This window comes from Oncorhynchus kisutch, linkage group LG4 (genome assembly GCF_002021735.2).
Source record: "Oncorhynchus kisutch isolate 150728-3 linkage group LG4, Okis_V2, whole genome shotgun sequence".
Classification (NCBI taxonomy): Eukaryota; Metazoa; Chordata; class Actinopteri; order Salmoniformes; family Salmonidae; genus Oncorhynchus; species Oncorhynchus kisutch.
Window position 1 is genome coordinate 45,028,452 of NC_034177.2, and position 20,605 is coordinate 45,049,056.

General features: G+C 43.9%; 1 protein-coding gene across 2 annotated transcripts in view; it reads right to left on the reverse strand.

Annotated features, from left to right (window-relative positions):
* Positions 1 to 5,440: 5,440 nt before the first annotated feature.
* LOC109889591 (spondin-1-like) overlaps positions 5,441 to 20,605 on the reverse strand; it is a 134,456-nt gene continuing 119,291 nt past the window's right edge. For both annotated transcript variants that reach the window (XM_020481138.2, XM_020481139.2), the window contains exons 10-17: positions 17,332 to 17,472; positions 16,319 to 16,394; positions 15,538 to 15,720; positions 13,861 to 14,031; positions 11,940 to 12,107; positions 10,858 to 11,019; positions 9,731 to 10,015; positions 5,441 to 6,835 (exon numbers count right to left, since the gene is read on the reverse strand). In XM_020481138.2, coding sequence (XP_020336727.1) covers positions 6,666 to 6,835; positions 9,731 to 10,015; positions 10,858 to 11,019; positions 11,940 to 12,107; positions 13,861 to 14,031; positions 15,538 to 15,720; positions 16,319 to 16,394; positions 17,332 to 17,472 — 1,356 coding nt within the window. In that variant the 3' untranslated portion in view covers positions 5,441 to 6,665. The remainder of the gene's footprint in view (positions 6,836 to 9,730; positions 10,016 to 10,857; positions 11,020 to 11,939; positions 12,108 to 13,860; positions 14,032 to 15,537; positions 15,721 to 16,318; positions 16,395 to 17,331; positions 17,473 to 20,605) is intronic.

Sequence of the window (20,605 nt, forward strand, 5' to 3'; positions counted from 1 at the left end):
TTAAAATGGTGTCATAGGTGCTGTTTCGAAGAGTTAAAAAGGTCTGATCTTTTCAAAACTTCATATGTGTTATTAAGCAACTCTCATGAACTGTAAATCAGTAATTTCTCCCAACAGATGTCAAAGAAAAGCTCTCTCTCACTCACACACACAAACACACACAGCAAGGATGTAGTGACAAAGTGCAGTGCTTAAAGACACTCAGAGCCTGCAATGGCATTACCATAATCTCTAGGCTGTGCCGAGTTCAACGATATGCCCCGCTTGACCGTAGCTCGCTCGGTCTAAGTGCAACGACCACGAGAAAAAGTAGGCCCAAAATGAAGCCTGGCCCTACATTTAATTTGCTTTTGGGTGACCGTGGGACAACCTTTAGGGTGAGAAGCACAACTTGATCTCAGGGATGTTCTCGAGGTCCTCCCAATCTGTGCAAGCCTAACCTTGACCTTGTGGCATTAACCCTTAACAGTTAAAAGAAGGTGTTTACATCAAACAGTTTTCAATGACTTCTCTCCCCATAGGAATACATTGCCTGCACCCCTAAATTCAACCTGAAGCCTATGTGGGTTATGAATGTCTTATGAACCTGTCTTCGATGACAATCCATCAGGCCACTATGAGATCTACCTGTGTTGATTCTAAGCTTCCTGGAGCAACCGGAAGTGGTTAAAGTGTTTACTTTTAGCTTCCTGTGCCAACCGGAAGTGCCATAATTGGTGTCATGGGCTGTTTCGAAGGGTTAAAAAAGTCTGATCTTTCCAAAATGTCATATGTGTGATTAGGCAACTCTCATGAACTGTAAATCAGTCATGTCTCCCATAAAATTTCCAAGAAAGGCTCACACACACACACACACACACAGCTTGGACGGAGGGACACAGTGTGGTGCGTAGAGAAAGACAAAGCCTGCAATAGTTACCTTTGTTCGAACTATTAAAGAACCGTCAGACCTAGAGTTCTGAAACTTTAGAAAACTGTTCTAGAGCTCAGGTCGATAGTGTGTGGTGAGTTATGTGGCTCTAGAAGGTTCTCGGACCGAAAAACAGCCTAGTACATTTGCAATAACTTCAATTCAATCACGGAAATTACAACATTTAGAAATGTCCCAGAGTCACAAGACTAGGTGCATTGCAACCGCCTCGGCCCATAGAGACAGACCCTAACATTTCTGTCCGATAGCTCATTCAAGGATCCCGTAGCAACGCCCGGGAAAATGTGGATTTTCAACACCAATTAAGGTCGCTACTCGGGCTCCAAATGACCTATTGAGCCGAAACTTTGGATTCGGGGGCGCCTCAGCTAGGCCTACACATCATGTCAGAACTGGACCCGCAGCTAGAACGTAACTACGTGTTTTATGTTTTTATTATAGTTTGAACAGAAGGCGCTGTGAATTTTGGGCCAGCTCTGAATATGTGATAGTTGGCTTCTAAACGAGTTGGAAAAAGTGGGTGTGGGGTCAGTTTGTATCAGTTTGGTGTCAGAATGATATCTAATTGACTGATGGACAGTGACTTGCTGGCTGACTTTTGTCCATTTGCAATATGTTTAAACAGTGAGGTACCATCACCAAAATGACATTCTGAAATCAACACCAACGAGCGATGTAGAGGAACCAGAATCACTGCCCGGCCATCCCGAGTTCATTGGGCCAGTCAATTTCGCATCCCTGCAGTTTTTTTGAGCATGTCAAATTCTTGATGGTAAATGCCAATTGAAACATATTGCAAATGCACAGTGCATTTGGAGAGGAGAGTTGTATGGCATTGAAGCTCGTCTGGAGGTTAGTTAACACAGTGTCCAAAGAAGGGCTTTGCTGCAGGAGGGATTGGTGCACTTCACAAAATAGATGGCATCATGAGGCTGGAAAACTATGTGGATATATTGAAGCAACATCTAAAGACATAAGTCAGAAAGTAAAAGCTTGGTCGCAAATGGGTCTTCCAAATGGACAATGACCCCAAGCATACTTCCAAAGTTGTGGCAAAATGTCTTAAGGGCAACAAATTCAAGGCATTGGAGTGGCCATCACAAAGCCCTGACCTCAATCCTATAGAAAATGTGTGGGCAGAACTGAAAAAGCGTTTGCGAGCAAGGAGGCCTAAACACCTGACTCAGTTACACCGGCTCTGTCAGGAGGAATGGGTCAAAATTCACCCAACTTGTTGTGGGAAGCTTGTGGAAGACTACCCGAAACGTTTGGCCCAAGTTAAACAATTTAAAGGCAATGCTACCAAATACAAATTGACTTCTGACCCACTGGGAATGTAATGAAATAAATAAAAGCTGAAATAAATCATTCTCTCTACTATTATTCTGCCATTTCACATTCTTAAAATAAAGTGGTGAGCCTAACTGACCTAAGACAGGGATTTTTTTACTAGGATTAAATGTCAGGAATTGTGAAAAACTGAGTTTAAATGTATTTGGCTGAGGTGTATGTTAACTTCTGACTTCAACTGTAGGCAGGGTTAGGGCCAAAGCCAGGCAGGCCGTTCAGCTGGCTTTCTGAAGGGAAGGAGTGTTAACTGGTGAGGATGCAGGAGTGATGTAAGTCAGAGGGAGTTGACATCTTCTAAAAGCCTTTACGCTTAGGCAAGTAGCTAGAGAGTTAAATAGCGGATTAGACTAGGCAAATACTGTAGCAATACATTTCCTATGACCGAAAACAGCTTCTGGAAATCAGAACAGTTTTCACTAACCCCGATTTGGATGAACCTTTCTACCTCAACGAGTCGGCAGCTCTGGACATTATGCTTACTCCGGACCAGGCCCCAATCCCCGGGACTTGAAAGATTAATCAAAAGAGAGAGAGTCAAACGAGGCGGCATCCTGACGAGACTACGCTGGAGAGTAAATTGATAACCATTGCCCTCTGTTCTATTTTGGCGAACGTGCAGTCACTGGAGAACAAACTGGATGCGCTCCGTTCGAGACTATCCTATCAATGGGACCTGAAAAATGGTAGTATCCTATGTTTCTCAGAGTCGTGGCTGAACGGAGACATGGATAATACACATCTCATTGATTTTTCTATGCATGTTTAAGGCCAGATGGCAGACTCGGGTAAGAAGGGTAAGAAGAGGGGTGTGTCTCTTTGTTATCGACAGATGGTGCTCGATCTCTAAAGTTAAGGAAGTCTCAATTTTTATTTTATTTTGTCTGAATTATCATATCTTTAATTTTTTTTTTTTTTATTTCACCTTTATTTAACCAGGTAGGCAAGTTGAGATCAAGTTCTCATTTACAACTGGCCAAGATAAAGCAAAGCAGTTCGACACATACAACAACACAGAGTTACACATGGAGTAAACAAACATACAGTCAATAATACAGTAGAAACACAAGTCTATATACAATGTGTGCAAATGAGGTGAGATAAGGGAGGTAAGGCAATATATAGGCCATGGTGGTGACGTAAATACAATATAGCAATTTAACACTGGAATGGTAGATGTGCAGTAGATGAATGTGCAAAGTAGAAATACTGGGGTGCAAAGGAGCAAGATAAATAAATAAATACAGTAGGGGATGAGTTAGTTTTTTGGGCTATTTGCAAATGGGCTATGTACAGGTGCAGTGATCTGTGAGCTGCTCTGACAGCTGGTGCTTAAAGCTAGTGAGGGAGATATCTAATGATAATCTGCAGACCATACTATTTTCCAAGAGTTTTCAGCTATATTTTTCGTAGCTGTCTATTTACCACCACAAACTAATGCTGGCTTAAGAATGCACTCAACAAGCTGTATAGGGCCATAAGCAAACAAGAAAATTCACATTCAGAGATGGCGTTTCTCATGGCTGGGGAATTTAATGTCGGGAATCTAAAATCCCTTTTTACCTTATTTTTACCAGCATGTCACCTGTGTAACTAGAGGCGGCAAAACTCTAGATCACCTTTACTCTGGCAAATCCAACCATAACTGAAGCAAGGATATGCATATTCTTGATATCATTTGAAAGGAAACACTTTGAAGGTTGTGGAAATGTGAAAGGAATGTAGGACAATGTAACACATTAGATCTGGTAAAAGATAATACAAAGCTTTTTTGTTGTTGTACCATTATCTTTAAAATGCAAGAGAAAGGCCATAATGTATTATTCCAGCCCAGGTACAGATTTTGGCCACAAACTGGCAGCAGTGTATGTGAAAGGTTTTAGACTGATCCAATGAACCATTGCATTTCGGTTCAAAATGTTGTATCAAGACTGCCCAAATGTGCCTAATTGGTCTATACAATTTTTTACAAGTTCATAATTGTGCACTCAATAGAATTGTATTCCTTCACTATAATAACTATTGTAAATTGGAAAGTGCAGTTAGATTAACAAGAATTTAAGCTTTCTGCCAATATCAGATATGTCTATGTCCAAGGAAATGTCCTTGATACTTACAACCTCATGCTAATCACATTAGCGCACATTAGCTCAACTGTCCCGTGGGTGGGACACCGATATGTAGAGATCCTTATTAAGCTACAGGACTGTTTCGTTAGCACAGACTGAAATATGTTCTGGGATTCATGCAATAACATTGAGGATTTCACCAAATCAGTCACCGGCTTCATTGATAAGTGCTTCAACGGCGAAGTCCCCATATTGACCGTAAGTACGTACATAATCTCGGCGGATGCCCCCCCCCCAACACCATAGATATTTAATGTCTGTGTCAGCAAGTGTCTCTCCCATAATTCATAGTAAATCTTTCATGAGTGTACAATGTAGGCTTCTGTATTTGTTACCATGGCTACAGTGGCTGGCTTTAACACTAGCCAGTCAATCCACTCAGTGGCCATTACAGCTGAAACTAATTTATAAAAAGACACATTGTATGCTTACCTTATTGAAAAACAAGTGTGTTCTTCCCCTTTTGAAATTCAAGAAAGGAATGCAACTGTTTATTTCTCTCTATGGTTTGACATTGAATTGAAATGAAAAACAAACCTTTTGACGAAGAAAGCCAAATGAGAGATTGTTTTTTAAAAGTCCATCTGCTATTGGTTCTCTTAAATCTATCACAGCCCTGGTTAAACCTGTGGTTGAGCAGTAACTGAGGCACATGGCTGATTTGACAGTGGCAGAAGAACATTTATAAATAAACAGTGCTCTTTCTCTCCCTGTTGGTTGATCTTATACAGTGCAGCTGGGAGGTAGTTTATCTCTCGTACCCTGGAGCTGGGTACTCACTGTCAAAGTTAATGACTATCTCATTGAGAGCAATATGAAACAATGGCTTTTACAATAACATACAAGTGCTGTATGATTGAGCTAGGTCATTTCAGACAATTGGCTAAGTTGCAAGGTCCTTCTTCCTCTCAATTTCCTTTTCATGGTCGCCACCTAGTGGATTCACATTGCGCCTACAGTCAAGGCAGACATTGAAAGTACAATACATGCTCCGTCAAAAGAAAGTGTGACATGAGCAAAAAGACATTCAGAATTATTTCTCACATGTACTTTTATTGTAAAGGTTATTTATTCCAAAATATGGTGTGATATGGTGTAGAGGCAAAAAAAGAAAGTGAGAGGACAGAAAAAAACAAGAGAGCGAGAACATCTAAAAATGAGTTTGGCAAGACTTGGCTGACATTTTTATCAAAATACACAAAAAGAACACAATATCTAATGATGCACACAATCGCTGCCCTCTCAATGAGGCATCTCTATGTTTAAGCCTCTACATGTATTACAATGGAATAAAAAGTCACTACAGATTCTTGTCTTGAAAATAATAATCTATTTGAGGCATACAAAAACCTGGAATGATTGTTCACCTGTGCTTTGTTTTGGAATACAATTGTCAAATTAACAAACTAACCACAGGATACAATATTTTTTTATAAATTACTTGGTTGGTATTTTCATTTAATAACGTTTCATTACAATCAACACTTATTTTCGAAAAAGTCACTGTGTATACAGAGCTACTTTGTACAAACTGTATGGAGTATTGTAGTTCATTACAACAGGGTTATTATGCCCAAATCAACAGGGCAGTGATGTTTGGAGACCTGCCTTAATGATACAGGAATGCTGGAGTGACCCGGATAAAAACATTTGGGGCAGGAAGAAAATGCCAAAAGCTAATTCCTTGTGACGCCCTAGGCTAGAGGCCTGGGCTAATGCGACTCTAAGATTTGCAACTGCCCTTTTTAAACATGGTGATCATCATAATCTGGCCACAGTTTGAAGTCTAGGGCCACAACCGGTGAAGTGAAGTCTTCCGACTGAGAAACGTTAGACATGCAAGAGTGAAAGTGTGTCATCACTGCTAGCTAGTGAAGCCAATACAACGGTAGTATAAAGACAAAAATAACATTGTTAAAAAAACATGTTGTATTGTGTGTGGTTGTGAAGTTGTGGTGTACTGTATAGTGTTGGTTACATAGTAATACATAGGCCTGCTGAGTGATGAGGCTACTAGAAGACTAATGACTGACGCTGGTCTCGTCCTCAGCCCAGTGATCCACTAAATGCTTACAGTAATGGCATCTCTGGAGCATCTCTTATCTCCATCCAATACACAGGTGGACTGTCTCCACCACACCGACTGCCAACCTTGGCTAAATCAACACTGACTGAGTCTGCTTCTCCTTCCTCCCCCCAACCCTAACAGAGTGCATCGTATAATATCACAGAGAAACACAGATAAACAGCAGCGCCCCCTAGCAGGGATGGACTTTACAGGCGCGGATCTCCTTCCTGTCCTTGCAGCTGGTGACCTGTGCCGGGGTGTTCTTAGCTCTCTTCTTCACCGTCATGAAGCGCTCCTGGATCCCCCCGCCGCAGTGTTTGGTACAGTCTGTCCAACTGGACCAGGGCCTCATCTTGCAACCTGTGGGAACAAGTCAATGACATGAGGAGAGGAGTGTTTCAGATTACTTTCTTTAGTTTGCCAAATCCATCCCGTTTAGTAATATACTAATTGAATATGGCATACCAGTTAAAGACGCACTATGCAGAAATCATTGCGCCATTTCCTGGTTGCTAAAATTCGAATAGTTTGCCTAATTAAAGTTTATGTGAAAAAACAAGCAAATATAATGTACAGCAGGGTTTCCAAAAGTCGGTCCAAAATGGAAAGTTACAGATAAAGTCTGCAGACCTGCATCACTATACTGAGAGCGTTGGTGTATTTTTTATTTTCATTTTATCCAAGCCCTGGCACTGCAGAACGAGCACGAGGAAGTGTTCCGCTGATGGGGGTAAGTTGCTCCAAACCAAGTGAAATCGCAAAGAAAAAGTGTCTGAACTCTTCTATAACATGAAATTTACATCCACAATACAGATTTGATTCAAATAAAGTGAACTTCAACTTCAATGTGAGTGATCACAAGTGAAACCTATCAAATGTGCAATGTTCAAGCCTCCATTGCAAGACCAATCATCATCATTCATAACGGATTGATCTGTCATAAATTGACAGTGTAAGAACAAGGAGTCCCTGTCCGGCCTCCATTCCCCATTATTACTGATTTATGCATGGTAAGTACTGGGGGGGTAATGCTGCCTAGCAACCCTAGAGGATATACCACGGTGGGGGTATTTGTCACTGTCTACAGCTCATTAGCCCCAGGTTAAAGAGGCCTGTCCCTGTCTCTGTTGGGAGGCAGCAGTCCAAAGCCCACCCTGACTATTTGGCCTCTTCCTGCTCATCAGGACGGCCATCTGTGAGCTGGACTAGTCACTGTATCACCCTGACAGGGCTGATCAGCATTGAGTGTAGCCACTCTAACACAGCAATCACACTGCACATGGCTGGCAAGGCAGAGAGGGAGGGTGGAGGTGGTAGAGTTTATCCTCTCAAGTTTTGGGCGGGGTGTTTGAGAGTGGGCTGCATGGGCCCCTTGACCCTTGACTGAGATATGTCTATTTTACATTCAGAGCTTCAACCGATATCTCAGTGGGACTCATGGAGAATTAATGATGAGTGACTGTGAAATCATCGTCAATGACTTGCCCTATGAATGTTTTGCCATTTATATTTGGGATATAAAGGATACATCAAGGTGTTGTATAAATCATGAATCAAGCATGACAATGACATTAATCATTTAATCATTTAATCAAATTAATCAAAATGTGGATCATGCCTGAAAGAGGAAATTACAATAATAGAGGTGATGAAGATGGTCTTGATGAAAACGATGATAATAACCAAGGTATATACAGTGGCTTGCGAAAGTATTCACCCTCCTTGGCAGGATTGTTACATTACAATTTGGAATTGAAATAGATTTTTTGGGGGGGTTGAATCATTTGATTTACACATGCCTACCATTTTGAAGATGCAAAATATTTTTTATTGTGAAACAAACAAGAAATAAGATTCAAAAACAGAAAACTTGAGAGAGCACAAGGCAAAACTTTGTAGAGACACCTTTTTCAGCTATTACAACTGCAAGTCTCTTGGGGTATGTCTCTGTAAGCTTGGCACATCTAGCCACTTGGATTTTTGCCCATTCTTCATGGCAAAACTGCTCCAGCTCCTTTCAAGTTGGATGTGTTCCGGTGGTGTACAGCAATCTTTAAGTCATACCACAGATTCTCAATTGGATTGAGGTCTCGGCTTTGACTAGGCCATTCCAAGACATTTAAATGTTTCCCCTTAAACCACTCGAGTGTTGCTTTAGCAGTATGATTAGGGTCATTGTCCTGCTGGAAGGTGAACCTCAGTCCCGGTCTCAAATCTCTGGAAGACTGAAACAGGCTGCCCTCAAGAATTTCCCTGTATTTAGCGCCATCCATCATTCCTTCATTCTGACCAGTTTCCCAGTCCCTGCCGATGAAAAACATCCCCACAGCATGATGCTGCCACCACCATGCTTCACCGTGGGGATGGTGTGCTCTCGGGGTCATGAGAGGTGTTGGGTTTGCGCCAGACATAGCGTTTTCCTTGGAGGCCAAAAAGCAAAATTTTGTCTCATCTGACCAGAGTATCTTTAAGCAATGTCTTTTTTATAGACACTCTTCTGTAAAGCCCAGCTCTGTTGAGTGTGCGGCTTAAAGTGGTCCTATGGACAGATACTCCAATCTCCGCTGTTGAGCTTTGCAGCTCCTTCAGGGTTATCTTTACGCTCTTTGTTGCCTCTGATTAATGCACTCCTTGCCTGGCCCGTGAGTTTTGGTGGACGGCCCTCTCTTGGCAGGTTTGTTGTGGTGCCATATTCTTTCTATTTTTTACAATGGATTTAATGGTGCTCCGTTGGATGTTCAAAGTTTCGTATATATATTTTTTTATAACCCAACCCTGATCTGTATTTCTCCACAACTTTGTCGCTGACCTGTTTGGAGAGCTCCTTGGTCTTCATGGTGCCGTTTGCTTGGCGGTGCCCCTTGCTTTGTGGTGTTGCAGACTCTGGGGCCTTTCAGAACAGGTGTGTATATATACTGAGATCATGTGACACTTAACTAAAGTCCACCTGTGCATAATCTAACTAATTATGTGACTTCTGAAGGTAATTGGTCGCACCAGATCTTATTTAGGGACTTCATAGCAAAGCGGGTGAATACAAATGCACGCACCACTTTATTTTTTAGAATACATTTTTTCCATTTCGCTTCACCAATTTGGACTATTTTGTGTAGCATGTCCATTACATGGGAATCCAAATAAAAATCTATTTAAAATACAGGTTGTAATGCAACAAAATAGGAAAAACGCCAAGGGGATGAATACTTTTGCAAGGCACTGTATACAGTATATATGAAGGTGATGATGATGACTGACCTGGCTGTTCCTCCACTGCTGCATCTCGTTCTTGCTGTTTGCCCCTTCTCTTCTCTTTCCCGCCGCCCACCTCTCCCCCCCGCCGCCTCTTCCTCTCCTCGCTGGCCCTGGAGCCCCTTTTGCACTTCCTGATCTTACACTTCTTCCTCTGGACCGTCTCGGGGCAAGGCTCCCCTCCAAACTGGGGCTCCAGCTTCACCATGCGCGTCCTGATGGTGTGGCCTTTACCGCAGGACTTATTACACTCAGACCACTCCGTCCACTCTGATACCATGCAGTCCGTAGCTGGGGAGAGATAGGAAAGGGTTTGGGGGGGGGGGGGGGGGGGTTGAAAGGTTGAGTGAAAAGCTACTTGCTAATGTCTCTATTCATGCTCATTGGACAACTACTTACTTAACTGACAATGATGAAAACTCCTTAATTTAAGCGACATAAACTTAGCTGTGTGTTATTATTGCAAGTCAACCCTTGCTAAAAGATGCTGAGGGATTATATTGTCCAATAGGGGACTGGTATGGTTTTCATTTCAACCAGAGGAACAAAAAGAAATGTTAATTGATAAGGACTAAATGGTCATCTTTTCATATGTTATATGTCTGCCTGAAAACCAGAAAACTCTTTCTCGTTTCACTAATTCTTTCCATAATCCATTTTCACATTTGACTGCATCATTCAAGGAATAATACGACTGTATTTTTGCGGAACATTTGTTATTACTTTGCAGGGAACAATTGTGTATCTGTTGCAGAACATTTGTTTTTTACTTTGAAAGGAACCCGATTAGAATATAAATAATGGAGCTCCGCTTTAAATGTCAAAGTACAAGGAGACGGAAGATGTCAAATCCTCCATGACGGAAATCTGCCTGGTGTCTGACTTCCACTATGTCTGTCTGTGAGCCTAAGTCTCAACACCTTTTTGGCAACACACAGGCTATTGCTATGCAAAACAAACCATAGGACTCAGCTATACAATCTGGGACCAGGCTATGACAGTGCTAAAACAAACAAACATATGAATTTGAAATATTATGCACAAAGTTGGGCACTAGTTTCTAGTGATCACACTCTGTTTTGGCGTTGATGGTAGTGGTAAACAGCATGGCAACATCTGATGGTGACACTTACGACACTCCGGCTGCATACACCGCTCCACCTGTTCCAGCTCCTCAGTACACTCCCCCAAGTCTGGAGACTTGAGCATGCGCTGGCGTGTACGCACTCCCTTCCCGCATGTCACACTGCAGTCGCTCCAGTCGGACCACGGAGACAGCATACACGGGATAGAGTCTGCAGGGATAGATAGACCAAGCATGGGACTGTCAGTCTGCACATAATTACATAATGTCCCCTGCTCTTCAGATCAACTGCTGTTCGGTAGTTTCAACATACAACATTTAATTTCCGCTACCTTCATCTGCTGTTTTTTCATACCTGGGACTTAAAATGATTTTATTGGGTGACTATACACTGGATGTACAAAACATTAAGGACACCTTCCTAATACTGAGTCTCCCCTCCCCCCTTTGCCCTCAGAACAGCCTCAATTATTCAGGAAATGGACTCTACAAGGAGTCGAAAGCGTTCCACAGGGATGCTGTCCCATTTTGACACCAATGCTTCACTGGATGTCCTTTGGGTGGTGGACCATTCTTGATACACACGGGGAAACTTTTGAGTGTGAAAAAACCCAGCAGCGTTGCAGTTCTTGACACAAACTGGTGCGCCTGGCAGCTACTACCATACCCCGTTTAAAGGCATTTAAATATTTTGTCTTGTCCATTCACCCTCTGAATGGCACACATACACAATCTATCTCTCTATTGTCTTAAGGCTTAAAAATATATTTTTTAACAGGTCTCCACCTCTTCATCTACACTGATTGAAGTGGTTTTAATAACTGACATCAATAAGGGATCATACTGTACTGTAGCTTTCACCTGGATAGTGTATGTCATGGAAAGAGCAGGTGTCCTTAACGTTTTGTACACCGAGTGTATTTTCATGCCTTCTCTCCTCTGAGATATTCTGTCAATTTTAGTGTGTACCTAGCCTGTTGGATCGAGATACATAAAAACTACAGATGCCCCTTGGCAGATGGCTGAACAAGGCTGCCTGTCACAGTGCTTTTAGATGTAGTGTCTCTGGCCTGCAGCCCGGGACCTGGGGGATGAGGCAGGTGTTGAGTGGGTGTGGGGGGCGTTACTCACGGCACTCAGGCATCATGCATTTCTCCACCTCTGCCACCTCCACTTTGCACATGGAACCATCCGAGGGGGGCATCTTCACCATGCGCTCACGTTGCTTCATGCCCAGCCCACAGGTGGTGCTGCAGGGATCCCACTCACCCCACTCCGTCACCACACAGCTACTGGGGGCTAATGGAAGGGACAGGGACAGATACACGCCCATACAATGGGATGGTTCTTTGTTATGGCGGCTTGTGATTACTGTTATTAACATTACTTGAGAAACTTGGTTTCATTAACACACTGACTGAATAAGCCTGTTGGCATGTAGCAGCAGGGCTAAGGAAGTATACTTCAAAAGAACAGAAAGGCCCGCACACTGAATATGCGTGCAATTACCACCTTTATTGACAATGTTTCCATACACAAGGATCTTTATCAGGTCAAACGGAGTGAGTGCTCACATCCAAAAATATTTGACATGACCATTATGCACATGGCTATACAAAGGGCAGTAACCATTCATCACAGGGGTACATACGGTCTTAAGGACTTTGACACGTCTCTGTTTGACTGTTTTCGCAATGACATTCAAATCAGCATTGAAAAAAGGCGCAAGTTTAAGTTTGTTCCACCTGAGCGAGTCTGACCACAAGTCAGAGACCACTATGATGACACACAAAATGTGTTTGTCACGACTTCCGCCGAAGTTGGTGCCTCTCCTTGTTCGGGCGCTCAGCTACGACGGTCCACAGTCCGGAACCTCCTACGACGGTCCACAGGCTGGAGCCTTATTCTGCGCCGGGGCCCGGTCCAGGCACGGCGTCCAGTCCTGCTCCATGGCAAGGAGCCTCCCTCTGCGCCGGTACCCAGCCCAGGCACGGCAGCCAGTCCCGCTCCATGGCAGGAGCCTTCCTCTGCGCCGGTACCCAGCCCAGGCACGGAGGCCAACTCAGCTCCATGGCAGGAGCCTCCCTCTGCGCCGGTGCCCAGCCCAGGCACGGCGGCCAGTCCCGCTCCATGGCAGGAGCCTTCCTCTGCACCGGTGCCCAGTCCAGGCACGGCGTCCAGTCCCGCGCCAAGGCCGGAGTCTTCCTCAGCGCCGATGTCCAGGCACGGCGGCCAACTCAGCTCCATGGCCAGAGCCTTCCTCGGCGCCGGTGCCCAGTCCGTGTGCGGCGTTCAACCCAGCTCCATGGCCGGGGCCCTCCTCTGTGCTAATGCCCAGTCCAGGCACAGCGTTCTACCCAGCTCCATGGCCGGACCTGTGGTCTGTCATGCCCTGACCATAGAGAGCCTTTTTATTCTCTCTTTTGGTTAGGTCGGGGTGTGACTAGGGTGGGTGTTCCTATCTAGGTTATTGTTTTTTTTATGTTGGCCTGATATGGTTCCCAATCAGAGGCAGCTGTTTATCGTTGTCTCTGATTGGGGATCATATTTAGGCAGCCATTTCCCCACTGTGTTACAGTGTATAGTCAGTAAGCAGTTATTCCGGCGGGCCCCTTTGGCAATTATTTAATAAAACCAAAAGCTTACCTTGACTTGGAAGAGTTTCAGTGTTGCGTTGGATAGTCATAGCCAGCTAGCTAACATAGCATCCCTCGGTTTGAGCCAGGCGTTTGAGTAACTAAACTAGTCAGCTACATTTGCTAGCTAAAAGAATGACACTTTCTTTTGCTTCTCCGTAATTTTTGAAGGAATTAATTTGTTGAAAACTATTCAGCTATTGTCTTTCTCCTTCGAGTCAACTACTCACCACATTTTATGCACTGCAGTGCTAGCTAGCTGTAGCTTATGCTTTCAGTACTAGATTAATTCTCTGATCCTTTGATTGGGTGGGCAACATAAACTAAGGATTCTAGCTTTAACACAGAAGGCCTGAACCCACAATATGATCCTAATGTCACAAAGACTTGTACCCCCATGTTTCAGTGAGACTCACAGCAGTCGTCGTTGACCACACACTTCTCCGTCTCCTCAGTGTTCAGAGAGCAGATGGATCCATCCTCCGGGAACTGTTTGATGTAGCGCTCCCGAGACCTCATCCCCATCCCACAGGACACACTGCACGGAGACCAGTTGATCCACTCTGACATCATACAGGTAGACGCTTCTGGAAATGACGAGGCATAGACAAGCATGGTTAAACCACACTTTTGGCTGTGGTCACCATTGTGTAATGGTGAGTGCAGGATTCAGTCTGATTTAACCAGGCTAGAGAAAACGAGCAGGGTAATTTACATGCCATAACATGCAACAGCTCTGTCCATTCATTCCATCAATACTAGCTGACACCTGAATTACACCTGCACCTTCTTCTGGTAACAAGTAACACACCCTAAAATATTTGATTTAGTCCTACCTAATCTTACTCCGCTCTCTCCAATTATCTGGGAACAGAGCATGTAAACAAACAACATTTCATAGAGGATGGATAAACTTTGGGGAACTTTCCATGGATTTCGCTTTCATCTGGTCCATCCCACTGCCTGCCTGCGGATTGGAAGCAGCTGTGAGTGTAGCTTAATAAAGCAGAGCTAAGTGGATCATTAATAAGAGCTGTAAATAAATGTGGCCCTGATGAGGCCCCCAGGGGCCACGTCCAGCTTCAGGAATATCAATCAACCACGGACATTAACAGAGCGATACAAGAAAGGAAAGGAGTGACGTGCAGGAAGAAAAGCATACGCTGCCGGTCCTATTAATCTATAGTGTGTGTTGGAGGGAAACAATAGCCTTGAACAATTCAAACACACTTGATCAAGCCCTGACAAAGCTGAGATTTGGGGCACGAGTAGAGAGAAAGGGAGGAATGACAAACACCTCTGCATGACTGATCATGTGCCTTTCGGCATGGTGGACTAAATTGACAACTTGGATGAGAATTGGACAAAGGACCAGTTAGTTCCTGAGAAACAAAGTTGATGTCAATCTGACTGAATAGAACAGCCTTCAGATCTGTCTTGTTTACTGGAAGAAGAAGCTTTTGTGGAATATCATATTCCTGTCTTTGGATCTTTACCTGGTTGTGGGACTTGATGAGGCTCCAAAGTTCCATCTTTACATGTTGTATTTGAATGCCAACAACAAAACGGTATTAATTGTGCATCATATGTAGCATGTAAACCGGGAAAGGGAAAACAATGGCAAAAATGTATTTTCTCGTGCTTGGCTAGTAAACTGGAGGATCGTGACACCATTTCAACCCTAATCCCTGTTCCCATACATGGATATGGCTGTCTTTAGTCAATATGACATGTACACGACCACACAGGGATCACCAGCTCAGCCTGCAGAGCAGCAGACAAACCTTTAGCCAACAATCTCTTCTTTATGACCTGCTTTAAAAAAAACAATAACATATAATTCACTGTCTTTTTCCAATTTTTGGAAGCTCTTTTACAGCCATTGGAGATGGAACAACATGTTCTGAATGAGACAAAACTGTTGGATTTCAATTCTCAAAAATTCATAGACGTTTCACCCAATTGTTATCAGGCAGACAAACAACTGTATTCATGTCTAAGCGGAGGCGACTGTCAGCTGACTCATACCAGTGATTGCATGCATTAGTGCTATGAATGAGAAACAGGCCTGTGACACTGTCCTTAGTCCTCACCCTCCTCGCTGCAGCCGGGCCCCATGCAGGGTTTGAAGTCCTGGGTGTGAGGGCAGGGCACACTGAGGTCCAGCTGGGCCTTCAGCATCCTCTGTCTCATCCTCCGGCCCTTGTCACAGCTGGCTGAGCTGCAGGCTGACCACGGAGACCAGTTGGAGTAGATGCACGTCTCTGGAGTGTCGTCTGGAGGAAGAAATACTCTATTAGACAATGCATTGACAAGTCCTCTTGGTCAGCTTGTCTGACAATAACTGCATTGGTTAAATGTCACTATCTTGTCATATTCTAATGAGATCATGTAAATGGGGATGGGGGGTATTAATACTCAATTTTCTTGTTTATAAGCCTATATTTTCACTGCTTTAGAATGTGCTGGTGCTGTATAGGTATGGACTAATGCGCCTAACTGCCTAAAAAAGTCAATGCAAGTTCATACAGTTCAGGTCTTGCTCTAACCACAGTGTATAGTTACTGTACAGTACCCACAGTACGTGTATTGTAATGTTCTAGAGACCTTCCTGTTAAGGAAACAGACCGTGTTGCCCTCAACAGAAAGAGGTTAGAGAGAACCCGGTTCAAAGGTAGAATTGGACGTTAACTGCAGAGTGTGGTTAGAAACAAACTCCACAGGTTCATTTCTCCTGCTAGCAGTGTTGATGGTGTTCAGCAGACAGACATCTGGAAGTTTAAACATGGATTCAGGCAAAGCAAGTCCAGCAGCTAGAGTGTGTGGCTTTTAAATTGAACATCCCAAATTGGTTGAGATAAAGTGCTTCCACACCTTCCTCCTTCTCCTCCTGGCCAATATCTGCCACGATATCGTCCACCGTGTCCGGGACAATATTGCACTGCTCTCCCTGTGGACAAGAAACATGATTCAACATCACAAACACTGACAAGATTCTCAATTTACCATTTAATATCACATTCTTATCGGAGACAAGGGTAAACACCCGAATATGTGTAATTTATTTTCTTGACAATCTTCTGTGAAATGGAGGTTAGGTCAATATGACATCTGGTTGTTGGTTTAAAAGAGACAGATTTTTTTTTTCAAATAATTATTTGCTTCAATTGGAAGGAGACAAACACATTGTAATTTTTCTATGTGTTTTCCAAAGACTTGCTATGATCACTATGGCAATATACACTGAGTGCACAAAACATTAGGAACACCTTCTTAATATTGAGTTGCACCTCCGTTTGCTCTCAGAACAGCCTCAAGTCGTTGGGGCATGGGCTGTACAAGGTGTCAAAAGCGTTCCACATGGATGCTGGACCGTATTGACTCCAATGCTTCCCACAGTTGTGTCAAGTTGGCTGGATGTCCTTTGGGTGGTGGACCATTCTTGATACACACGGGAAACTGTTGAGCGTGAAACAGCGTTGCAGTTCTTGACACACTCAAACCGGTGCTCCTGGCACCTATGACCATACCCTGTTCAAAGGCACTTAAATCTTTTGTCTTGCCCATTCACCCTTTGAATGGCACACATACACAATCCATGTCTCAGTTGTCTCAAGGCTTAAAAATCCTTCTGTAACCAGTCTCCTCCCCATCAACTACACTGATTTAAGTGGATTTAACAAGTTACATCAATAAGGGATCATAGCTTTCACCTGGATTCACCTGGTCAGTCTAATGCCCATTCAAAGAGCTATGTATCCAAAGCAACATTACATGTATAGTGACTGTGAGGAGAGCTATGTTGCATGAACATTCACATTTCTTCAGCGAGAGGGAGCAGACACAGACAAAGATAGCGGAATGAATGAGCCAGGCGCTGATGGTACCTTTCTGGCTATCCTTTCCACCAACACCCGGGCCAAGGCTGTGATAGGGCCTCCCTCAGTGTCGTAGAAGGGACTCTGGGGGTGGTCCAGGCTGGTCAGGGGCCGGATCCTCTCCTGGGGTATCGTAGGCATGTTGGGAGACTGGAATGGTACGAGACAGGTTGGACTATGAGTGACACAATATTGACATTGGGCTAGGAGTAAGTGTAAGACAGGGTAATATAGGTCCACGGAAGGGAGTTAGTACAACAGTACTAACAGTAATTCTAATAGGAGTTAGTATAGGTGCAGAGCTGGTATTAAAGGCCCAGTGCAGTCAAAAATATGATTTGCCTGTGTTAAACTGTGTAAATATCAGACCAGTTTCTCTGGTCTGATGAATCCAAGATTAAACTCTTTTGCATGAATGCAAAGTGTCATGTCTGGAGGAAACCTGGCACCATCCCTACGGTGAAGCATGATGGTGGCAGCATCATACTGAGAGGCTAGTCAGGATCGAGGAAAAGATGAATGGAGCAAAGTACATAGAGTACATTAAGTACATATATTGATGAAAACCTGCTCCAGAGCGCTCATGACCTAAGACTGTGGCCAAGGTTCACCTTCCAACAGGACAACGACCCTAAGCAAACAACGACCAAGACAATGCAGGAGTAGCTTCAAGGACCGTCTCTGAATGTCCTGGAGTGGCCCAGCCAGAGCCTGGACTTGAACCCGACTGAACATCTCTGGAGAGACCTGAAAATAGCTGTGCAGAAACACCGCAGAGAAGAATGGGAGAAACTCCCCAAATACAGGTGTGCCAAGCTTGTAGCATCACACCCAAGAAGACTCAAGGCCGTAGTCGCTGCCAAAGGTGCTTCAACAAAGTAAATGGTCTGAATACTTAGGTAAATGTGATATTTGTGGAGGTTTTATTATTATAAATTAGCTAAATATCTAAAAAACGATTTTTGCTTTGTCATTATGGAGTATTGTGTGTAGATTGATGTGGGAAAAAAATATTTAATCAATTTTAGAATAAGGGTGTAACGTAACAAAATATATACAGTTGAAGTCGGAAGTTAACATACTTATGTTGGAGTCATTAAAACAGATTTTTCAACCACTCAACACATTTCTATAATATACAAACTATAGTTTTGGCAAGTCGGTTGGGACATTTACTTTCTGCATGACACAAGTCATTTTTCCAAAACGTTGTTTACAGACAGATTATTTCAGTTATAATTTACTGTATCACAATTCCAGTGGGTCAGAAGTTTACATACATTAAGTTGACTGTGCCTTTAAACAGCTTGGAAAATTCCAGAAAATGTCATGGCTTTAGAAGCTTCTGATAGGCTAATTGACATCATTCGAGTCAATTGGAGGTGTACCTGTGGATGTATTTCAAGGCCTACCTTCAAACTCAGTGCCTCTTTGCTTGACATCATGGGAAAATCAAAAGAAATCAGCAAAGACCTCAGAAAAAAAAATGGTAGACCTCCACAAGTCTGGTTCATCCTTGGGAGCAATTTACAAACGCCTGAAGGTACCACATTCATCTGTACAAACAGTAGTATGCAAGTATAAACACCATGGGACCACGCAGCCGTCATACCGCTCAGGAAGGAGACGTGTTCTGTTTCCTAGAGATGAACGTACTTTGATGTGAAAAGTGCAAATCAATCCCAGAGCATCAGCAAAGGACCTTGTGAAGATGCTGGAGGAAACAGGTACAAAAGTATCTATATCCACAGTAAAACGAGTCCTATATTGACATAATATGAAAGGCGGCTCATCAAGGAGGAAGCCACTGCTCCAAAACTGCTATATAAAAAAGCCAGACTACGGTTTGCAACTGCACATGGGGACAAATATCGTACTTTTTGGAGAAATGTCCTCTGGTCTGATGAAACAAAAATATAACTGTTTGGCCATAATGACCATTGTTATGTTTGGAGGAAAAAGGGGGAGGCTTGCAAGCCGAAGAACACCATCCCAACCGTGAAGCATGGGGGTGGCAGCATCATGTCGTGGGGGTGCTTTGCTGCAGGAGGGACTGGTGCACTTCACAAAATAGATGGCATCATGAAGTAGGAAAATTGTGGATATATTGAAGCAACATATTTAGACATCAGTCAGGAAGTTAAAGCTTGGTAACAAATGGGTCTTCCAAATGGACAATGACCTCAAGCATACTTCCAACGTTGTAGCAAAATTACTTAAGTTCATTAGAACGTGCGTTGAAGATGTCGTTCCCATAGCAACGATTAAAACATTCCCTAACCAGAAACCGTGGATTGATGGCAGCATTCGTGTGAAACTGAAGGCGCGAACCACTGCTTTTAATCAGGGCAAGGTGTCTGGTAACATGACTGAATACAAACAGTGCAGCTATTCCCTCCGCAAGGCTATCAAACAAGCTAAGCGCCAGTACAGAGACAAAGTAGAATCTCAATTCAACGGCTCAGACACAAGAGGCATGTGGCAGGGTCTACAGTCAATCACGGACTACAGGAAGAAACCCAGCCCTGTCACGGACCAGGATGTCTTGCTCCCAGGCAGACTAAATCACTTTTTTGCCCGCTTTGAGGACAATACAGTGCCACTGACACGGCCTGCAACGAAAACATGCGGTCTCTCCTTCACTGCAGCCGAAGTGAGTAAGACATTTAAACGTGTTAACCCTCGCAAGGCTGCAGGCCCAGACGGCATCCCCAGCCGCGCCCTCAGAGCATGCGCAGACCAGCTGGCTGGTGTGTTTACGGACATATTCAATCAATCCCTATACCAGTCTGCTGTTCCCACATGCTTCAAGAGGGCCACCATTGTTCCTGTTCCCAAGAAAGCTAAGGTAACTGAGCTAAACGACTACCGCCCCGTAGCACTCACATCCGTCATCATGAAGTGCTTTGAGAGACTAGTCAAGGACCATATCACCTCCACCCTACCTGACACCCTAGACCCACTCCAATTTGCTTACCGCCTAAATAGGTCCACAGACGATGCAATCTCAACCACACTGCACACTGCCCTAACCCATCTGGACAAGAGGAATACCTATGTGAGAATGCTGTTCATCGACTACAGCTCGGCATTCAACACCATAGTACCCTCCAAGCTCGTCATCAAGCTCGAGACCCTGGGTCTCGACCCCGCCCTGTGCAACTGGGTACTGGACTTCCTGACGGGCCGCCCCCAGGTGGTGAGGGTAGGTAACAACATCTCCTCCCCGCTGATCCTCAACACTGGGGCCCCACAAGGGTGCGTTCTGAGCCCTCTCCTGTAC